General features: G+C 40.2%; 1 protein-coding gene across 1 annotated transcript in view; it reads right to left on the bottom strand.

Moving 5' to 3' along the window:
- Positions 1-23,384, bottom strand: part of specc1la (sperm antigen with calponin homology and coiled-coil domains 1-like a) — a 246,908-nt gene that overhangs the window by 126,026 nt on the left and 97,498 nt on the right. Inside the window, exons 6-9 of the mRNA XM_048611683.1 lie at positions 20,177-20,250; positions 19,365-19,567; positions 15,918-16,081; positions 12,352-12,446 (exon numbers count right to left, since the gene is read on the bottom strand). Coding sequence (XP_048467640.1) covers positions 12,352-12,446; positions 15,918-16,081; positions 19,365-19,567; positions 20,177-20,250 — 536 coding nt within the window. The remainder of the gene's footprint in view (positions 1-12,351; positions 12,447-15,917; positions 16,082-19,364; positions 19,568-20,176; positions 20,251-23,384) is intronic.

The raw sequence follows: 23,384 nt of genomic DNA, 5'->3' as shown, positions 1-23,384 counted from the left end.
CAAAGCATTACGAATGATCCTCAAACTACCAGATTGTTGTAAAAACCTGTTTGGCTCCCGAATGTCGTCTGGGGAAGGGATACACCATCCTGACAGGAAGCATGAACGAGCTGGTTAACAGTGCATGTGGCTTGATGGTACTGTCATTGACAACATCATTACTTTGCTGATGAACGAGCAGCTACTGGCTGCATTGGACTTGTCCTGATTTTTCTGGCAAGACTTACTACTAGTTAATATTTCAAGCCCAATGATTCAATCAGTTCTGAAGAAGGGTCATTGGATACATGTCTGTTTCTCTTTTGACAGATGCTGTTTGGACCTGCTGAGTTTCTGCAATTCTTTCTATTTTTATTTCATATCTGCAGCATCCACAATATTTTGCTTTTCTTTCAAAATCTTATGCGCTTGAATGAAATTACCTCAAAACTTCATTCTATTTAACCTCAAACAGAAACCTTTTCATCCTTGGAATCAGTCTAGACAATTTTTGTTCCAGCTCCTCCATGCAACCACATCCTTCAAGTATGGAGTCTAAAACAACACGGTACTTGAAGCCAGGTGTGGTCTCACCAAAGCCCTGTGCAATTGTAGCAAAGCTTGATTACTCTTCCCAAATGCACTTGGAAACAAAAGGCCAATGTACCATTTACCTTAATAATTACTTGTTGTACTTGTGCATTAACTATTTGCATTTCTTATATAAGTACACAAAAATCTCTTAAAATACCAACATTTAACAGTTTCTCATTATTTTAAAAAAAATCAGTCTTTTTGCTCTTGTTATTAAAGTGAACTCAAAAATTGATTGTGCTACTCCTCTTTAAATTTAGACTTTATTATCATGTGTACTCAAGTACAAAAGTACAGGAGTACAATGAAGAGTTTTCAACGTCGCCACACACAGCACCATCATAGGTACAAGTAACCTAGGTACAAAAACTCAAGAACAAGGTAGAAAGAAATAAAAGGAACAAATTTAAAAGTTAAACATTACAGTCTTTCTTAGTATTAAGTCAAAAAATAAATAAAGCTAAAAATTCAACTATTGCAGTCTTTAAGTGCTTAGCCATGCTGGGACCACACTTTCTTCAAGGGCTCAATCTCCTCTGCTTTGGCACACTTGCTTCACATTTGCTTGATTTACCCTGCTCTCGTTGTCACTGCAGATGTTGGGGCAACCTCCATCACCATGTTGGGCTCGCTCTTGGGATCTCAGATTGCCAAAGCTCAATCCAGGCCTTCAGCCACTGCCACACACCAGACCGTCAAAGCTCCAATCCAGGTGCCATTCACGCTGATCCTTGGTCTTGTCTTCGGTTCAAGTGCTGGGCGTCAGGAATTCCCCGACAGTCCTGGGTCAGGCATCCAGCCATTGCCTCACACCGGACATCTAGCCGATTGCCAAATTCTACAAACCTGATATCGCCGCCACCATTCTCCAGAGGGTAAGTTCGTAGGAAAAAACCCTAAAAAAAACGAAAACTGAAAAAAAAAGAGAAAACAGGGAAGAAGAACAGCAGACAGAGTGGACAAACCTAATCTGCCGCTGTCTTGCAGAGTTGCTGACAGCCACAAGTCCACACTGGGCTCACTCGCCAACTGCCAATGCCGTTGCCACAATCAAACAAGAGGTAAGATAAAAAAGGAAAAGAAGAGAAAAAAAAACAAAAAAGAAATGGAAGTGGACACAGCAGAAAAGCTCAGAAACCCTAATGCATTGCCATCTTACTTGTTAATTTAGATTACCCTTCTGTCTGATAGTTAAATCATTGGAGTTATTTATCAGAGCAAGCAGCTGGAATATTCAAGAATAGTTACAATTCTAACAAAGAGACATTGGATGCTAAGTATTAACTGTGCTTTTCTCTGTACGGATGCTGCCAGATCTGTTAAGTTTCTCCAGTACCAGCACAATAGTTGCATTGGTTTGTCATGGAGTATTAGCTGCATTTCAACCAAAGATGATGTTTCAGTTTGCAATACATTAAGAAGCAATTTATCCCATAGTCATGTCCAGTCTATGTCTTCACATATAAAACTTACTTTTATTAGAGATAGTAAGCACTGCCGATGCTGGAGTCAGAGATAACACAGTATGGAGCTGGAGGAACACAGCAGGCCAGGCAGTATCAGAGGAGCAGGAAAGCTGACATTTCGGGTCAGGACCCTTCTTCAGAAATCCTGATTCAGAATTTCAGTTTTCCTGCTCCTCTGATGCTGCCTGGCCTGCTGTGTTCCTTACTTTTATTAGAGACCTTTAGTTACTTTTATTAACACCACCTAATTTATAGACAAACACAAACTGCTCTAGAGTACTGTCAAAGGAACATAAGGGAATTGCACATATCATCTATATTACTCTTCAGTGCTCTATGAATAAACAAACTGCATGAAACTAAGAGCGAATCAGAGATAGTAGGAACTGCAGATGCTGGAGAATCCGAGACAACAAGGTGCAGGGCTGGATGAACACAGCAGGCCAAGCAGCATCATAGGAGCAGAGAGGCTGACGTTTCGGGCCTAGACCCTTCATCAGAAAAGGGGGAGGGGAAGGGGGTTTTGAAATAAATAGGGAGAGAGTGGGAGGCGGATAGAAGAGGGATAGAGGAGAGGATAGGTGGAGAAGAAACAAACAGGTCGAAGAGGCGGGGATGGGGCCGGGAAAGGTGAGTGTAGGTAGGGAGTTAGGAAGGGGATAGGTCAGTCCAGGGAGGACGGACAGGTCAAGGGGGCGGGATGAGGCTGGTCGGTAGGAGATGGAGGTGCGGCTTGAGGTGGGAGGAGGGGATAGGTGGGAGGAAGAACAGGTTAGGGAGGCAGGGACGAGCTGGACTGGTTTTGGGATGCGGTGGGGGGAGGGGAGATTTTGAAACTTGTGAAATCCACATTGATACCATTGGGCTGCAGGGTTCCCAAGCGGAATATGAGTTGCTGTTCCTGCAACCTTCGGGTGGCATCGTTGTGGCACTGCAGGAGGCCCAGGATGGACATGTCGTCTAACTTACTTCAGCAGACGCATTGTCATCTACTGGGATTGGATTGGGAAGTTCAATGGCTGATCGCCATCTGTTGATGAGAGAGTAAATTGCAGTTGAGCCTCGTTAACAAATCCGTTCTAGTCAGCTGCTAACACAACTAAATTATTTCCCTTATACACGTAACTGATTCACAACAGCAGTGAGATAGAAAACGAGAGGAACAATCTGGCAATTCTCATTTTTTTCTCCCCTGCAGTAACAGGGTAGATTTTTTTTTTTAACAACTCTGTTCAACACATCACAACTGAAATCCTTAATAACTTTCACATGGTCAGTTCACAGACAAGGACCCCACTTCCCTCAGCCTCTCTTCTTTTTGTCAAGCCGAGTGGGACTACCTAGTCTGGTTCCATTCTTCCATTCATTTCAGATGCAGCTGGAGAATTTCCTGCAATGGTCTCCCTTCCAAATCCTGCAACCCTGGAGAACCCCCATCATCCCTTCCTATTTTCATCCACATTAAATTCTCCTAAGTCTTTCTCTTAGACCATGAATTTGCTCATATCTCTTGAACTTACCCTTCTATGTCTTAGTGTCAATCTTTGTACAGCAATGTTTCTGTACAATGGCTTGAGGCATTTTGCTACTCTAAAGACATGTAAAGATGCAAGTTGATTTTGTTTTTTTTCATCAATTAGATGCGCAGCAAGTGGACTGTATCAAATATTATTGATGACAAAGATCAGATAATAAAAATGTCAGAGTGCATTTCATACATTTGCAAGAGAAGACCTACATAATGCTGAGCATAAAAATGCTTTCAGTTCAAATCTGGCACATGTCTAGTCATTCAACAGTATTATTTATTTCTCACTATTAGCACATTCTGTTGCTGATATTTTCCTTTTTTTCGTCTCACTGTCTGCAGAGATGTGGACTATACCAATTGTGTCTATGATAACACAGTGTAGAGCTAGAGGAACACAGCAGGCCAGGCAACATCAGAGGAACAGGAAAGTTGACGTTTCAGCTCGGGACCCTTCTTCAGAAATGGGGCCCCGGAACATCAACTTTCCTGCTCCTCTGATGCTGCCTCGCCTGCTGTGTTCCTCCAGTTCTACACTGTGTAATCTCTGACACCCACATTGGCAGTTCTTACAATCTCCAATTGTGTCTATGTTTCTTTAATAACAAACTTGTGCCAACACTCTCTCCGCATTCTCTTACTTTCAAATTTGGCACATCTTCAACACTGTGACAAACATTACACCGAACATTACAGACATTGGGAGAAGTGGACTATTTTTCCAACCTCCTTTTATTTTGGGAATTGTTTCTTTTTCTCCCCATGATCAAATGAAGAAGCCACGCAACAATATAATGTTTATTTTCTCTACTTAATTAGAAATGCAGTTTCCAAACGTGTTAGCTCTACTACCTCGAAAGGCAAGGGCAGCAGACATGTGAACAAACGTAAAGGGTCCCATACCTACAACCAATAAAACTAATGTAACGTACAAAATACCATGCAAGGAAACACTACTTAGGCCAAACTGGAAGAAAACAGGCAATAAGGATACACGAACACCAACTGGCCACTGAGAGACACAACCAGTTCTCACTGGTCTCAATACACACGGGCAAAGAAGGACACTTCGACTGGGACAACACATCCATAATAGCACAAGCCAAACAGAAACATGCCAGGGAATTCCTGGAGGCCTGGCATTCCGTCAACAAACATATTGAACTGGACCCATTATACAAACCAGTGAAAAACAGAACCAAAGTAATACGCCAGCAAACTGAGGCATATAAATAACAAGCGGGACAGAACACCAACACTTCACTGGAGGCACACTGATGATGTTACCTAGCAGGGTGACAAAATGTCTGCAATCAAACACACTGGCTCGGCGAGCAAGTCTGCAACCTCAAACACCACCATCTGCAAGTTTCCCTCTAAATCTTATATAATCTTGACTTGGAACTATATTGCCGCTCCTTCAATGTTGCTGAGTTAAAATCATGGAACTGCTTTCCTAATAGTGTGCCTATCTACAGCACGTGGACTACAGTGGTTACAAGGCAACAGCTCACCAATATCTTTTCAAAGGGATGGACAATAAATTGTAGCCTTCTGCATGCATGACAAAATAAAAGAAAATCACTAGGAACATGCTTGTAGAAGGCCAACAATTGTCTAACAATACAACCCAAGATGCTGTTCAGAGGGTATGGGGTGTTAATATCCTGGAGAGGACAGCCACAGGAGAAGACAGGATTGAAATTAACTGAAGAATACGCTTGGATTGACACAAACATTAAAAACAATGTCAATAATTTTCAAACAAAAGTGGGAATAAATCTGATTGTAGAATATCAATTTGATTAATTACAGCATACAGATCCGGGGAACAACTGTCAACATATCGAGCTTTAGAATCTCAAGAGACTGTCTAGTCAGACCATGTGTTACCATGTGGATTTAAGTTTTTAAATCGGTATGGTGTAAATTCCCAGTTCTTACAATCCAAATGATGAGTGAAGTCAATGGAATCCTATTCAAGTAATGGGGAAACCAAGTAACAGAATCTAAATCAATTGTTCAGTGCAAATTCCCAGGCTTCCTACACAAGTGGCCTATTTTGGACGTGAGACAGTACAAAGTCTGGGATTAAGGAGCCGAATAAAACAGGTTAAAAATTGGGAAGGAGAAATTCCACTCTACCATTCTCTCAATGTTCTGAAATTTTAAACTAGTTTTCTATATGTGAAAACAACGTGAATACAAACCGGGTAATGCTTTTAGCTTAAAATAGAAATAATTAGAAGTCTCCTGAGATATGATAATATTTCAAATCTAGCAGGACATTTCTATGCAGTCCTTACAAAATAAATAGCCATTCACACAGGTCATGTCAGCATAATGAAACAATAAAATATTGCAAAAATTAGACCAGATTATCAATATGTATAGTGTCCAAATATCAATTTGATTTGTTTTCAGGGAAAGGCAAGGTCTGCTCAGAGATTGCAGAAAACTTACTAAGGGTCACCAGCTCCATCAAGGAAGTAGATGATGAAAGTTGGTGACAGTAAGTTGGTCTAGATGATCAGAATGGTGTATTGTGAACAACACTGTTTTCTCTGATAATTAAATGTTCGAGATCTAAGGACCATCTGCAAGGTGCCTGGTGCAAGTATAATTTATCAGGGTCAAGCCAATCAGACATATCCTTTGCACTCAGCCATATCCTTTGCACTCAGCCAAGGAATTTCTCTTGGAGATGGCATTTGGAGCACTGTACACAACCAATGTCATTTTGCATGCTCATGATCATGGCAATGCCATATGGTACACTTTTCTGTGTGCAGCAGCCAAAAAAAAGAAGTAGATTCTAACAATCTCTTCTATTAGGAGTTTCCTCTAAGAATCAGCACCTTAAAGGCATGCATTTAGACATATTCCTAAAGCCAAGTATTCAATATCTCTTCTTCAAAAGTTGAGTAAGTGTTCCACCATGAAGCCATCATAAAAGTTTCCCTGACTAACAGCTGCTAATACACGCAATGGTGTTGAGTCAGTGTCAAATCTCTTGCTACATGAAAACCACTGACCTGATTTAAGAAGCCCTGATGCTACTGGTACCACACAATTCTCTGTTCTCAAAATAAACCCTAACAGCCGGTGCTTCCTTTCTTCCACAGAAAAGCTAAAGATGATGTTTCCCATGACAAACTGGCCCCTTTCCTCATGTAAGTGTGCACTGTAGACTGAATGATGTGGCCAAAGTCTCTTGTCAGGTAGAGTGACTTTAATGGATCCAATAACACAAAACTGCATGCTGTGGCTGTAATACCACCCAGCTCAAGTGCAGAGCTGAGAACAATGCTGGCAGCCAGTATTGTGTAAATGAATAAGTGAAGAGTGAACTCCTTTGCTCTGTCCATACAGACCACAGAGTAACGGGTCTGTGACCAATGTCTTGGAATTGTCTGTACCAACATTCACTATCTATAAAAGCATAAGATATTGGAGCAGAAGTAGGCCATTCGAGTCTGCTCCACCACTCAATCAGATCATGGCTGATCTGATGATCCCCAATCAATTTTCCTGCCTTATAACCCCATAACGTTACTGATTAAAAATCTGTATCTCAGCCTTGAATATACTTAATGACTAACTCTACAGTCTCTGTGGTGGAGATTTCCACAGATTCACTACACTCAAAGAAGAATTTCCTTCTCATCTTTGTCTTAAATGGGGAACCCCTTACTCTGTGATCATGCTGTACTGGTCCTGGATTTTCCCACAAAAGGAAACAACCTCTCTGCATCTATCTTAAAAAGCCTTCTAAGAAACCTAAATGTTTCAATAAGGTCATCTCATTCTTTTAAACTCCAACAATAACAATTACAACCTACTCAATTTATGCCTTAAGAAAATCTTTCCATACCTGGGATCAACCTGGTGAACTTCATCTGGACTGTCTCCAGTGACAGTATATCATTCCTTAGACAGCGGGATCAAAACTAATCACAATATTAAAACTGCCTATTTTCACACCAACTGAACGTGGATGCTAGCTTTTTGAATTCATGCATGCCCATCCCCACATCCCTGTGTGTTGCAGCCTTTCCTCACTTTTCCTCATATTCACCTCTTCAGTTCAGCACTGTAGTCTTTCCTCATTTTAACGAATATTCACCTCTTCGGTTCTGCAGTCTTTCCTCATTTTAATATTCACCTCTTCAGTTTAGCTGTGCAGTCTTTCCTCATTCAAATTTTCATCATTACACCTCTGTAAAGTTCTATGCTAATGCCAGAGCAAACAGCAAACATTCTGGGTGTTGGAGAAAATGGGTAGAGGACAAGTGAGAAATTAACTTTAGAAAATGTTTTCAGTGAATACAGAAAGCATCATCTCCTCCAAAATGTGTTCAATTGGCACCTTTCCAATCCTCTAGGGCTTTTCCAGAATCTAAGAATTCTTGGAAGATTGAGAAGCACATCCACTATCCCTGTAGCTAAAAATCCTAGGACAGCACACATCCGGTCCAGGGATCTATCGGCTTTTGGACCCATAAGCTTCCTTGGTACTTTTCTCCAGTGATAGTTTATGTCCTCTCCCCCAACTTCCGCTTTAGACCATTGACTATTTAGTATTTTTGGAATACTATTATTAGTCTCTACCATGAGGACTGATGTAAACCATTTTTTTCAGCTCCTCTGCAAGTTCCTGGTTCTCTATTATTACTTCCCAAACTTCATTCTCTTAGAAGCTGATTTTCACTTTGCCCTTTTTCTTTTCTTATATATATAAGCAAATAAATATATAAAGAAGCTCTTACTGTCCATTTTTATATTACTTGTTGGTTTGCCCTCAGTTTATTTTCTCCTTTTCTTGGTGACCTTTAAAACTTTCCTACTTCTCTGGTTTACCACTAATCTTTGCCACAATGTATGCTTTTTTGCTTTCAATTTGGTACTATATTCAACTTCATTGGTTAACTACAGTTGGGTCATCCCGTCCCATAATCCTCCCAAATTTCTCTTCTTACCTCATGTATGCAGGTATTAAAATTGCAAAAGAATCTTCATCTTTATCCATTTGTGAGGTGTCATGGCAAAGCTAGGGCAAATACTGAAGGTAGACATGTGGGTGTGGGACAAAAATAAAAGTAGAGGACAACTGAGAAATTAACTTCTCAAAATGTTGCCAGGAGAATATAGAAAGTATCATCTCCTCCAAATTTTTCTTTTTTTTAAATGAATTCAGGAAATAAGAGCATTGCTGGCATGATCAACACACATTGCCCATTTCTAATTACCCTCGAGAACACAGTGCTGAGTGGCCTTCCTGAACTACTGCAGTTCACAGTGCTTTGAGACAGTAGGCTTTAGTACTTTGAGTGATTATACAGTTCTGTCTTGGGATGAAAAACTGTGTCTTTGGGTGGCCCTATTCTACAATGGTAGAGGTTGCTGTTTTGGAAGATTTCTGTTAAGAAGCTTAGCAAATCACTGTACCCATTGAGACAAGTGCAAAGTATTTCATCACAGACCTGAATAGTGTCTTAAGGGAGAAATTTGGTAATGGAAATGCCAACAAAAGTAGGGGAAGTCATCACCAATTACGAATGAACGTTTGGTGAAATAGGTGGAAACTACCTTGAGTTATACTCTAAGAAGAACATAATCACAAGCAACACAAGCCACTATAGTGAGAGAGATAGCAGGAACTGCCGATGCTGGAGAATCTGAGATAACACGGTGTAGAGCTTTCCTGCTCCTCTGATGCTGCTTGGCCTGCTGTGTTCATCCAGCTCTACACCGTGTTATCCCACCATAGTGAGCCTGCCTTTCATGCAGAACTGGCTACACTCAACCAGCACTCATATAGTGGCTGATGAAACTCCTCTGTCTCTGTTGGAGGAAGATGGTAATGCCCAAAGATGCGAAGACTGTGGCCCTGTACAAGAACAAAGGCAACCGCCACGAATGCAATAAATATCGTGGCAGCTCCCTGCTGAGCATCATGAAAAAGATGTTGCTCTTGTAAGACTGCAGATTCTGGCTGAACACATCTATCTCTAATCCACACGTGGTTCTAAAACCGAGATATCTACAGTTGACATGATCTTCAGTCTGGCAGCAGCCACAGATGGCATGAACAAAAGAGTTCACTATATATTGCCTTCATTGATCTTGCAAAGGCATTCAACCACATGAGAAAAGGTGGTCTATTTAAGCTACTGGAGAATATCAGCTTCCCTTTGAAGATGCTCAGTGTGACCTCCTCTTTCTGTGATAGCATGTTGAGCAAGCTGTGACAGGGTAACAAAGGAACCCTTTGAAGATCCACACTGGGATCAAACAGGGTTGTGGTTTTACTTCATCACATTTTTATCTTTGTGTTGTCACATGCCCTCAGATCATCTAAAGAGGGTGTCTACTTAATTTCCAGAGCTAACAGAAACTATTTAGCCTTGCTCACCTGAGACATTGTTGAAAACAGACCAAGTCTTCATCAGAGAGTTGCTCTACGCTGACAATGCTGCACTAACATTCCGCAGTGAGGAACACCTTCAGTGGCAAATGGACAGACTCTCTCACACCTGTAAAATGTTTAATGGTGGCTCAGTGGTTAGCACTGCTGCCTCACAGTGCCAGGGACCTGGGTTCAACTCCACCCTCAACTGTCCATGTGGAGTTTGCACATTCTCCCTGCGTCAGCGTGGGTTTCCGTCAGGTGCTCCGGTTTCCTCCCACTGTCCAAAGATGTGCAGGCTAGATGGATTGGCCATGCTAAGTTACCCATTGTGTTCAGGGATCTGCAGCAAGTGTGGCAAAAACCAAATGCTGGAGTAGGATCCTGAGTTACACTGAGCAATGTTTTAAATTAGAGTTGACTGCAATGGTGAAAACCATTGTCTCATGAGACAGAAGGCCGCAAAATGATGATTTAAGGATTGATGTTCTTGCACTGGAGGTAGTTCAGAGAAGTTGGGATGAATCCTAGGATCAGCCGGAAATTTTCTAAATACCATGGTGTCTTCAGTTTTAATATGTGAGGCAGAACCTCACTTAAGCTCACTACAAACTGTTGCAGATAAGCACTGCGTCATACTGAAGTATTTCAAATAAACCATATATGTTGCACATACAATTTTAATCATCAAGCGTTTCCAACCTGAAATCTCAACACAACCCGAAGGAACTGGCAACCAGACAGTACTCGCCAACATGCAGTGGTTCAGATGTAAGGGTAGAAACAATACAAAGGCCTCCAACCTTCACATCACTGTCAATTGTGCAAATGTACGTATGACTGGCTTGGTAATCATGCAGCTTTCTCTATAGACTGGCACCATTCTCCTTTAAATTCAGCTGGAATAGGTGATTGAAAGACAGATTAATCTAAGTGGGCACAAGCAAAAGCAGGATCCTGCAGTTATTAATACCTTCAGTTTTGTTGGCTCTAAAAGGCCATTACTTAAATCGTCATTACATACTATCAGAACACTAAGAAATGGTTCTGTAGCATAAAGAAAACTCGAAATACAATTAGAAAGAGACAGCAGAGGATGATGATAACTGCCAGTAATTTTTTTTTAAGTAAATTTTATAAACTTAAATTGTTATCCAAATTAATTGAACAAATTAAGGGTCAGTATGTTAGGTTTTGCAACTTTTTCTAGTTTAAATAACTTACAGTTTTAAAGGTAGTATCCCAAATGTACAAGAAAATACTTTGGTATCATTTAGAGACTACAATAAAATCTGGTCACGGCCAATTTTTTTTTTTAGTATACCATCAATTATAGCACGTGAAACCAGAGACTCTACAATAATAACCTACAATCAATGGTCTACGATGCACCAGACCCCATCTTAGATCATTAGCAGCTAAGATACAGGTGGCATGTTACATACTTGGAGGGTATGAGAATTCAGGAGAGATAAAGTAAACAGCTAAACTCTTAGTTAGAAAATTGTGGGAAGTTTCCACTTGCAGGAGAATCTAAAACTAGTGGTCATAGTTTAAAAATAAGGGGTCACCCATTTGAATCAGAGAAGAGGAAACTCTATTCTCTCAGAGGGTTGAGTGATTCTCTTCCTCATAAAGCAGTATGTACAGAATCTTTAAACATTTTTAAGGCAGATTCTTGATTACCAAGGAGTTGAAAGCTTATTGGGTTATGCAGCAATACAGAGTTGAAGTTAAAATAAAATCAGCCATGGCCTTTTTGAGTGATGAAACAGGCATGAAGGGCAGAGTGGCCTACTCCTGTGCCTTGGTTGTATGTTGGAGCAAATTTTTACAATTAATGAATGACGGATATTTATCTTGTTTCCATGGTGTACAATTAGCACCCTGTTTCAATCACAAACTGCTGTTCTTATGATTGCCATTGTCTTTTTTCAATTGTTAGTTGTTATCCTAATCTGCACAATGTGTGAAAGCAAAAGAGAAAGTTATAGACTGTGGAAGCACAGTTAATAAAGTTCACATATATCCTACAAATAAACACCACCACTTTCATTTCTATTTATTTAGAAATGAGAATGCTTAGTCTAACAATAAAAACACACAGTCTCCACAAAGATTCTCAAGGTTTGGGGAGATGTAAATGGAATGATTTGCAAGGAAAACAAGAACAGTTAAGCAACTGATTAAATTACTTATTAAATGGCATACACCCAATACTGTGAAATTTATGACAGAGTGGAATCTTATGTGTGAATGGGATGTACATAAAGATCAAGATTTGTAGTATAGTTCAATAATCTCTGCTTCAGGATGTCAGAATATAGAAAAACTCTGCAGGCAAACAGCCAGTTGTACACTGGTGACTTACTAACCTGCATTGGTGACACGGCAGCTGCTGGTGGTGTTTTCAGAGGGCTTGGGCTGAGGGGGCTTCGTGGAATGGTAGCCGTGGTAGTATTAGGCACAACTAGAAAAGAAATAATTTTTGATCTAGAAAGCTGGTTCACATTCACATTCTTAAAATATAAGTCACCCTCAACGGCATATCACAACCCAATCAACAGCACATGTACTCGGCTCAACTGCAAGAGTCAGAGATCTACAACACAGAAGAAGACCCTTCATCCAACCTATCGCGTCCATGTCAGTTAAGAGTTCAGTAATGGAAAAAGTCAACTGTGGTATTTTAGAAGTCAAGGAAGATTGCAGAGTTTATAATGACACTTTTCTTCAAGTAAAAGGGTACAATTCAAATTGCGTGCTAAAACATAAAAAACTAACATAAACAGGAGCAGCCATGTATAACTAATATAAAACTTTACAAGGACATCCAATACATCCCTCCTGCGTAATGTCATTTGTCTGCTCTGTAAACCAAAACATTTGCATTTGAATTACAGTATTTAAAACAGTGGTCAGCTGGCATGTGGGCATCCCAAAATAGTTTCGTTTTGGAGAGATAAGGGCAGGAATGTAAAAAAAAATCCAGATTTTCTGATGGTCTGATAGTCTTTTGTGCAGCACAGATGGGAGTTTCGCGTCAGGACAATGTGGAATCCCCGACGTAGCAGACTCTGAGGGAATTCCCCCAGGGAACTGAAGGTTCTAATCAATTCCCCTGTGCCTGGAACTCTCCAGAAGTATCCAATTAAATCATAGAATCCACAGGGTTCTGCTGCAATTATGGAAATAATTGTCCAGGAAACATTAGGCAACAAAATACATAGTCTAGATCCTGGGTAACTGTTAGAATGACCACTACCTCCCCCACCCCAGCGACATACCATACAAACCTCTAACTACACCTTCTCTGGACACTATATACCATCCCACAGCCCATACACCGGAATCTGGGATCTGTATGCCCTAAAACCTTGAAGAGGGCAGCAGCGTAGTGACGCTGATTGGCTGACATGGGGAAGACCTGCATCAGTGCAGTCACTGCTTCCAGAAGGTGGTTTGCAGAGGGGCTGTTGTCAAGTGACAGTGACCTGAGATGTCATCTCTGGTATACTGATAAAACCTTTAGTTATCTCATGGCAGTGACTTGAAAGAAATTCTGGAATTTGCACATTAATCAATCAAAACCAAAATATTAACGATTTAATAACTATCTTCGGTTTGTTCAATACATTCACATCAGTTCTCTGATCCTTTGATCTTTTACTTATAAATTCTGTGTCCGATGCCATCTCTCTCAGTAAAACCTGGAGGAGGAGCAAGACTCTGAAAGCTTATGTTTTCAAATCAACCTGTTGGACTATAACCTGGTGTTGTGTGATTTTTGACCATGTCCACCCTAGTCCAACACCAGCACCTCCATATCATGGTTACCTTTCATATTTACGTTTTCACAGGAGTCTGTTTATAATGCTAGACATTTAAAACATACAATATGACAACTACTGCTGTGACATGAGAGGATGGTTTATCTTCTCCTTAGTATCTTGCATGATGAGGGACCTGTCAGATTTAAAGTATACTCTGTATTTCTGAAGAGACCCCGATCAGAAACTCCTGTCAGTGATTTGGAGATCTTTCTTAGCATAAAAAAAGTAGGAATAGAGTGGCCATTGACTGTGATTGCTAGTCCTCCGAAAATCCGGCTCATGGCTTATACAGAGAATCTGGTGAACACAGAGCACTGCTCAATAGTTCTAGGAGTCAAAGCAATCTGAGACAATACAGGAAAGATTTCTACAGTAATGTGGACTAGATAGGTTACATTCTCAGCCAGACTTTCTGTTAAAATCATAATTGCAGTGTGGGGATGAGAACACATCCAGGAATTTAAGGTTGGCGTGAACTGAAAAAAAGTGATCAAATTTAGGAGCAAACACTGCAGATGCTGGAATCTGTACTGAAAACAAAAAATGCTGGAAATCACAGCGGGTCTTGCAGCATCCATGGAGAGCGCAAGCTAACATTTTGAGTCTAGATGACTCTTCAACAGAGTTAATGTGAAGTGTGGAGGGGGCAGCATTTATGCAATAGTCGGAGGTAGAGTGCTAGGGGAGAAAGGGTGTTGATTGTGCAGATTAAGTGAATGGAATGTGAGAATGTCAGAACAATGGTGTGTCTAACTGCCAAACTGGAAAGAACAAAGTGTCCCATTGGAGTGGGGGGAGGTGAGAAAGAAAGTGATGACAGAGAATGTAACAAGTAAAGCTAACTTTAGGTCAGAAAATACTGACTATGGCTTCTGCATAGTTAATGGTTCAAACAAGAGTACATTTCCCATTGGGCTACCCTAAGCATTTCCAAAGTGATTTGTCACCGAAAGTCCACAGGTGGCCACACGGCAAGTTGCCAGTCTCAAACTTGCTACTGAGGAGACATGTTCATTCTCAAAGGAGAGGAAACTAGATTACTGTTTCCAAAGTTACAAACTGATTGGCTTACATTTACAAACGTACCATTTAAAAGTACTGCAGTCAATTTAGAGACCACAGAATGCTGCTTTGCCTAATCTGTTCAAGGAAACAGTAGCCCAGGTTTACTGATCAGATACTTTAAAGGAGGTCTTACATAAAATTTGCTGCAAGAAGCACTCTTATGTGAAGCAATACTCACCAAGATCAGCTAAGAGAGGATTCTGAAAACTGTGCCTCCTTTTCCAGCAGTGAAGTGCTGTTTTCTGATTTAAAAGCCTGGTAGCCACTTTGAAACCTATTAAGAGCAGATAAGTGTGGGGCATGGCAACAGATGAATAAGGATTTGGGATAACGTGTGGATGGGTTTGGGTCCAGTGGGTGCAGAGGGTCAGGTCTGGGGTGAGAGGTGATCAGATGGGTCATTGCTAAGTCAGGAGTTCAGTTTAAGTCACCCAGGAGTTGATGCAGTTTTAAATCCTCTAATTATTCCTGGGTTAACTCTTTAGCCTTGTCAGTTGAACATTTAGAGGTTTCTGACTCTATCTCAGAATAGGGGACATTTCCAAAGGGTTCTAGATGCAGAGTAACTGCCCCAAGGAAAATTCCAACTTCCTGGACACATCCTGCAGAGTCATCTTTTTGGGATTTTCACATGGTTTTGGTGTGCAATTCTAGTCTACACTGTTGTAATGACCATCTTGCTATTGGAAACTTTGGGCCAGTGTGTCTCAGTACAGTAGGTCTGGCAGCATCTGTGAAGGGTAAAACAGAGTCAATGTTTCAGGTCCAGTGACCCTTCCTCAGTCTGAGGAAGGGTCACAGGACCCAAAACGTTAACTCTGTTTTCCCTCCACAGATACTGCCAGACCTGCTGAGCTTCTCCAGCAACTTTGTTTTTGTTCCTGATTTACAGCATCTGCACTTCTTTTGGTTTTTACTTTGTCTCAGTACAGTGTTGAATATTTCAATGGGGAATGTCAATATTCAAAGCTATGTTTTGTAATAAAACACAAATAAATTTTTTTACACGAATCAGATTTTTAAGTAAAAAAAATCATTGTTACCTTGGGAAGCACTGTCGAAGGATTTAATTAGAGTTTTGACAGTTGGCGATGGTTCAGAGGAGGTAGATGATCTGCGACTCAGACCCATTCCTTGTCTTAAAGCTGCTAGATCACGCTCTACAGCATTCATGTAATTGTACATACGCCCCCGCTCTTCATCCTGCCTAAAGATCAAAATAGATAAGACTACAATGTATGTAATAAATATCACAGCTTATCAAGCACAACCACCTCAGAATAAATTTGACTACTGTCAGTTATGGCTTGGATTATGTTGTTAACATTAGAGCTGAAAGGAATATTTTTCTTGTAGCAAACACTAAAGTTAAAAGGAATGCTTTTTTAAATATCAGGATTTATATACAGAGTCCCGCAATCAGTAACTGATCTCAGTCATACCACAACGCAGAAGCCAGGGCAGAAGCTAAACGTTTCCATGGACGCATCAGATACAACTCCTGGTGGTTCAAAATGATGTAAATCTCTCAGCTGTGGCTCACTACCTTTGGGATTTCCTCAAAATGCATAAAATTGGAAAACTCTCCAACAGGAAAAGTTTTAAATGTAATGAACATTTTAAAAAACTCAATCCTACCACCTCACTATATCCTAAACTAGCGCTTTCTAAAACCACTTCCAGCTACTTTTTAATCAGTTTACATTCCTTTTGGTTCATTCCACAATCTCATTATCTGTTGGATCCTCCTCACTCCTAAATCTGCCTTCACTACAGCGGTCAATTCACTTGGATCAACTTTGGCAATTCCTTTCAAACTCTTGAAATCTTTATTTCTGTTTCTAAATATATAAATTTCAATGTGATCAAGATCAACTTTGTTAAAACCTCACTGGATACAGCAACACTTTCATTACTTTTGTCTATACAATAATACTGAAAGAAACATGACATTGGGGCGGCACGGTCGCTAAGTGGTTAGCACTGCTGCCTCACAGCGCCAGGGACCCGGGTTCGATCCCACCCTCAGGCGACTGTGGGGAGTTTGCACATTCTCCCGGTGTCTGCATGGGTTTCCGCCCACAGTCCAAAAAATGTGCAGGTTAGGTGGATTGGCCATGCTAAATTGCCCGTAGTGTACAGGGATGTTTAGATTGCTGGGGGGTTGGGTTAGACATAAGGAAATGCAGGGGTAGGGGAATGAGTCGGGCTGGGATGCTCGTTGGACTGGCAGTGTGGACTAGTTGTTTCCACACTGTAGGGATTCTATGAGCTATTTCATACAGACTTAAGATCCAGGGCTTGCAAGGACTGGCTTCATAATTTCAATGGATGGATTTCTCACTTATCTATTCACTTCACTTGATGAAGAGGCTACGCTCCGAAAGCTTGTGATTTCAAATAAACCTGTTGGACTATAAGCTGGTGTCATGTGACTTCTGACTTTGTCCACTTCAGTCCAACACTGGCACCTCCACATCATCACTTATCTACTGTTATTCTTCAGCCACTTGCTGATTGATTTACTGCTGAGGATACTTTTAACCTTCTGTTCTGAAGCATGTGTTATCACGGGTCATGGAAGATTCTCAGGCTTTAATTATTTTTAATTGGCTTAAATCTTCCTATTTGGTTATGCTTGATATATTTCTTCTGACTCCTCTTGCCCTCTATTAACTGAACATTTGTTTGTCATATAGAAACCCTGTCCAGACTGCCAGAGCTATGACTATGGAAACATAAAACATGCCGAGGACAATGCTCCTTCCTATGACTTGCTGACTGGAACTGAACCCTTCACTGGATAGAATCTAAACAGGACTCTGTACAATAGCATAACTCCTTTTGATTTATTCTGTACTTTTTTTTGAAAAAACACACTCTAGGCAAGCAATGGGCTGACTGCTTTATAGATTCATTCAAACTTGTCCTATTCTAGACCATATATCACTGCTCAACTTTGGAATCATGTTCCAACACTATTTGTTAATTTACAATGCATTATAAAATCTATCAGTCTAGATATTTGCCCAAGTCTTTAACCTATTTATATTGCTTTTGCTTGTATCATTCTTGCCTGCAAAATTTCAAACCAGCGACAAACATGTTGGTTGTATTAACAATGCGCGAGGATAATTTAATTCATTCACTAAATATTTTACACGGAGCCTCATATTGCTACAATTTTTATACATGTAGCATAATCTGGACACCTTGTGGAGCTGTAACCTGAAACTGCTAGGCATATCACAAGCTGCAGAAGATCCCTGATTAAACAGTTATTCTGTGTGACTTAAAACTATGCTGACTTTCAGTGATGAGTTTCCTTTCTCAAAGGGGCAGGTAATTGAAACATGGCTCCATCTTAGTAGCAGGATAATAACCTGGATAATTTATGGTACATCAAGCCCTCTTCTAAATGTCAATATATTAGGATATCTGGGCACAAACGTCTAAAAAAATCTCTCAAACATGAAAGATTTACAATATATGAATACCATTTGAAGTCAACTTTCTATTTAGCAATAACTTTGCATCCCATTTGATGTGAGACTTAAAGCATTATGTAGATCATCATCTCTTGCTGCAGACCTTCTGAAAATCGAAAAATATCAAGAGACTCCCCTAAATTAACCAGCAGTGGCCATGCTGTGCTTTAATGATTAGTTTTCCAGTGTCCATGACTGGTTTTCTCAAAATGTTTTCCTGGATCTGCCATTAAAATTTACTCATCTACAGTTTAGTATCGCTAGATACCACCTCAGGATATTTTTTATTTTCCCCTCTGTCAGCCCTTCCTTTGATCACTTACATACTTGTTTATACTTCTGGTTCCCTACCCAATCTTCATGAACCAATGTAAACAATCAACTACAGCTCATGACAGATTGTGTTCACCTAGACCATAAAAACATACAAGCAGGCCATTTGTACCATAAAGTCTGGTCCACCATTCAATGAGTGATCCTCCTGCCTTTTTTCCCTATAACCTTGATTCCCTTATTGATTAAAAATGTCTACTCACCTCTGAATACACTTAACAGTCTAGGCTGTACAGCACTCTGTGGTAAAGAATTCCACAGATTCACTACCTTAAGTGAAGAAATTCCTCCTCATCTCTTTCTGTGTGACCCCTCATTCTGAGAATATGCTCTCTAGTCCTAGACTCTCCCACAAGGAGGAACAACTTTTCAGCATCTACCCTGTTAAGTCCCTAAAAATCTTGTACGCTTCATTAAGGTTGCCTCTCATTTTTCTAAATTCCAATGAGAATAGACCAAACATACTCAACCTCTTCTCATTAGAAAATCCCACCATACCCAAAATCAGCCTAGTGAACCTTGTCCGGACTGTTCCCAATGCCAGTATATCTTTCCTTAGAAAAGGGGTTGAAAACTGTTCACACTATTCTAAATGTTGTCTGACTAATGCCGTATATACTTTTAGCAAAACCTAGCTCAAGATAAAGCTCTAACTAATGTACAACGTACCAAGTCACATCACAACATCCCACGTACTTGCGTGCCTTCACTTCCTCTAGTTCTTTGGTGAGCTTTTCAGTTTTTTCCATTGATTCCTGAAGTCTGCGTCTCAGGTCGCTGATTTCCTCTTGTGCTTCAGACTTAATATCATTTGCGATGACAACTGCAGTCTGGAGGTCTGCCTGAAACTGTCGCCACTCAGCCGACTCCTCCTATTTTTAAAAATGTTTTGTTTCAAATAAAAGATGCCATCATTGTGAGGGCTCATAATGGTACCATGACAAAAATAAGCCAAATTACACTGAAATTTGAGTTGTAACACTTTGTTTACGTGAATGATTGAAGCTTCTCAAACCCATCTTATTTCAATGCAGACTACACCTTCCAATGCTCACTCATTATTGATCCATGTTACGTAATCAACCACACTCTCTCATACCTTGACCACAAGTAGACTGTAACATCACTAAAGTCACCTTGACAAAAGAAGGATTAAGCATTACTCCTGGAAGTGGGAAAACCCGAAAGGAAGGAGTTGGAAAAGAGCAATCCCAAATCACTAGTACACCTTTCCCAACTATGGCTACTGTACCAATCAGAATTGTGTATGGCATCAGGGCATGGAGGGAAGTCAACCAGAGAGTTTAGAAAATTATCAATGACATTTAATGTAAATGTAGACCCAAAAAGAGGAAAATAAAAAAAAACAAAGTGTTTAGCTTTTATTTGTGCCAGGATTTAAATTGCTAATTTTCAAAGATTTTCCTACAATCACATTGAAAAAAACCGAACTGAATAACTAAGTAAATGAAACAACCTACCCTGAGTCTCCTGTTTAGGATCTTGGTCTCCCTGTCCATATCGTGTTTCTGGTCTTGAAGTTTTTTCACTGAATCTGTGGAAAATAAAGACCACAGTAAATACTGATATTGAAAACTTGCACTTGTTTATTACATCCAGCCGTAGCCAGCAGGACAGGCAATAGTTGCAGAGACAGCTGTTAATTTTTCTGGTCAATAATTTTCCTTTAGAATAACTGAAATGTTACTCTACTTTTGTCCACAGATGCTGCCTGACCTGCTGGGATTTTCAGCTTTTTTGTTTGTTTTTATTTCAGATTTCCAGTATCCACAGTGTTTTGTTGTATTCGGGAAGAATTAAAGTCTACCCTGAATAGATGCGCAGGGCATTTGGGAGAAGTAAACAGAGGTGTGCTGACACAGTCTGCTCCTTTGGTTATCTCTGACCACTGGTAGGTTGCTCCACAGCCTCTAGTTTCTTCTCTCCCACAGTCTTCCAGCCCCCAGGCCACAGAGGCTGCTATCAAACCCAATACCACCAGATTCTAGTAATGACCCAACATGAACAATCTCCATCCTCAATATTGCTTCAAATTGCACTCTATATTAAGGAACCCAAATGGTTTCTTGCTCAGTACTACCCAACACCTGTCTGTATTCCTAATCCCAACAAACCACACCCCGCTCCACATCTGCACCCCTCACAAACAACCAGTCACCTGTAGAGTGATATAAACATGTTACTGATGTACGTATGAGGAGACATACATCAGGAATGGTGGAAACAACTGATGAATTTGAAGCACAGATGTTTTAGTCTAAAACATCTGTGCTTCAAATTAAACACATACATCGAGTTGGGGGGGTGGGAGGTGGTGGTGGATTGCAGCATGGGGAAATAAGAAAATTTTGGGTTCCTGCTGTAGCTACTCTAAAACCTTCCAGGACATTGAGGGCCAATGTTCATCCCTGTGTAAAATTGGAGTTCTTGCTGAAGCTGACATTTGATGTAACACTACTCCAGGAGACTGTGCCACAGTGACATCTGTAATCCTGAGCATCTTGAACTGGAGTTCATTTAGCCTGGCTCAGGACTGGCTCATCAACTACTTACAATGGGCCCAAGATGAAGTGCGCCAATATACTGAAATCTGGTTTATCATTACAATCTAAACTAGACTGAACTAATTAAAGCTAGATCACTCAAACCAAGAAACATTACTACTGTATTAGAAAAAAAATCAAATTATCTAATGTTGATCAATAAGACAAACATATGGCAGAGGACAACTTCTCAGGGTAGGTGTAGCGTCTGTTCAACATCTCATTCAAAACAGCACCTTTGACAAGTGCTGCACTCCTTCAATACTGGTACTCTAGTATTCGTGGACTGGAAGGCAGGATGTTAGAAGTTGTTTGTAAAATGATGGTGGGGTGGGGGCGGGGGGGAAGAGTCTGTGGTTCCTTTAAAAGATGATCTGTTATTTCTAGGTTTAGAGATTTTTTTTAAAATGTGCAGCTGCACAGAGAGCTCCTGAAATTGAAACATTTGTATCAGGAGGGCTGTGTAGTTAGCAACCCAAGCAGTAGTTTGTTTAGGCAACCAGTTTGAATCAGCCAATTAATTTAAACCAGGCACTTAGAGACGAAAAACCAACTAAATTTAAATCTGATGGTTTTGACAACCTAGGCCCAATCCTATTGTAAGAAATTAATAAGTTGTCAAGGGTATAAAAGAAGACAGTATTTGAAAATCTGTGTATAGCAACAGCCATCAGCTAAAGTTAACAACCATCAGCTCTAAACAGAAAATCACTGGTTCTCACAGAATTCTCTAAGCTCTCAGAATAACCAGCATCTAACTAAAGGTACAGGGGCACTCTTGGCTTATATTCCTGACACAAGAATTCGATGGAGAGAGGCGTTCCTGACAAGAATTCAATGGAGAAAAGCAATCCTGACTGAGGATCAGCAACGAGGGCATGGAACATTCCAAGGACGAATCCTGGCTGTAATTTTGAGGGATTATGTTTTAATTTTTTTAATTATTATTTTGGTTTGTATAAGTAGGACTTGCATTTATTAGAACAGCATACTATTAGAAGTTTGTTTTATTTGGGAATAGTTAGTAGTTAAGGGGGAATTGATCAGTTTCTTAGTAGTTCTATTAATTTGTTCACTTGTTAGAGTTAGGTAAATAAATTGCTACTTGTTGATTATAGAGTGAGTGAAAGGATTTCATTTCAGTTAACCACTCCTTTATAAAGATTGGGGCTGAGAGGTAGGTTATACCACTTTTCACACTTCTTTTTGCAGATTGCGAGGCGAGGCGAGCCTCTGTCAGTGTTTCAGTTTTTGTTATCAGAGGGAGTCGATCTCTGCTTTATAACAGTAAGCAAAAGCCTGACAGTGATAAAATGATTCACATTCATGCAGTATCCAAAATTCGACAAATACTCATGCATATAATGTTCTCCACCAGTTTTTAGGAAGCATAAACACTTTTACACATGATTGAACAAGTTATTAAAAAAAACTGCAGGGACAACACTTCATGTATCCTTTTGAGATAGTAGGAACTGCCGATGCTGGAGTCTGAAATAACAAGGTGTGGAGCTGGAGGAAGGCTGAAGAAGGGTCCCAATCCGAAACGTTAGCTTTCCAGCTCCTCTTATGCTGCTTGGCCTGCTGTGTTCATCCAGCTCTACACCTTGTTATCTCATGTATCCTTTTGCTGCCCATTGCATCTGAATGCATGTGAAATGAAGTCAACAAATGGTTTAAATTTTAATTTATTGTAGTACTTACAAAGGCAAAGCCCACAAAAACAGAGAGAGTAGAGAAAATACTTTTTTAAGAAAAAAGGAAAAGTTGAATCATGATCTGTTTATGGACAGGTGAGAACATATGACAGGTGAGAACATATGACAGGTGAGAATAGAGAGAAAGATAGGTTTTAAAACTTGCAATCTATCCATAACGCATCTCTTCTTTTCAAGAACTTTATACAGAAAAGAGATTCACTGTGCTGAGTTAGAACTCTCATCATGTTTACGGTTTTTAGTCCAAGAACTGCTGTTTTGCACAATATGAATTTGTTGACAAACAGATCCCAGTGTAGTTTTTTTGAGATAGTAGGAACTGCAGATGCTGGAGAATCTGAGATAACAAGGTGTAGAGCTGGATGAACACAGCAGGCAAAGCAGCATCAGAGGAGCAGGAAGGCTAA

Source organism: Rhincodon typus, chromosome 24, assembly GCF_021869965.1.
Source record: "Rhincodon typus isolate 14 chromosome 24, sRhiTyp1.1, whole genome shotgun sequence".
In the NCBI taxonomy this organism is placed as follows: Eukaryota; Metazoa; Chordata; class Chondrichthyes; order Orectolobiformes; family Rhincodontidae; genus Rhincodon; species Rhincodon typus.
Note: the sequence above shows the minus strand (reverse complement) of the source record. Positions and strands in the feature narration are given on the sequence as shown.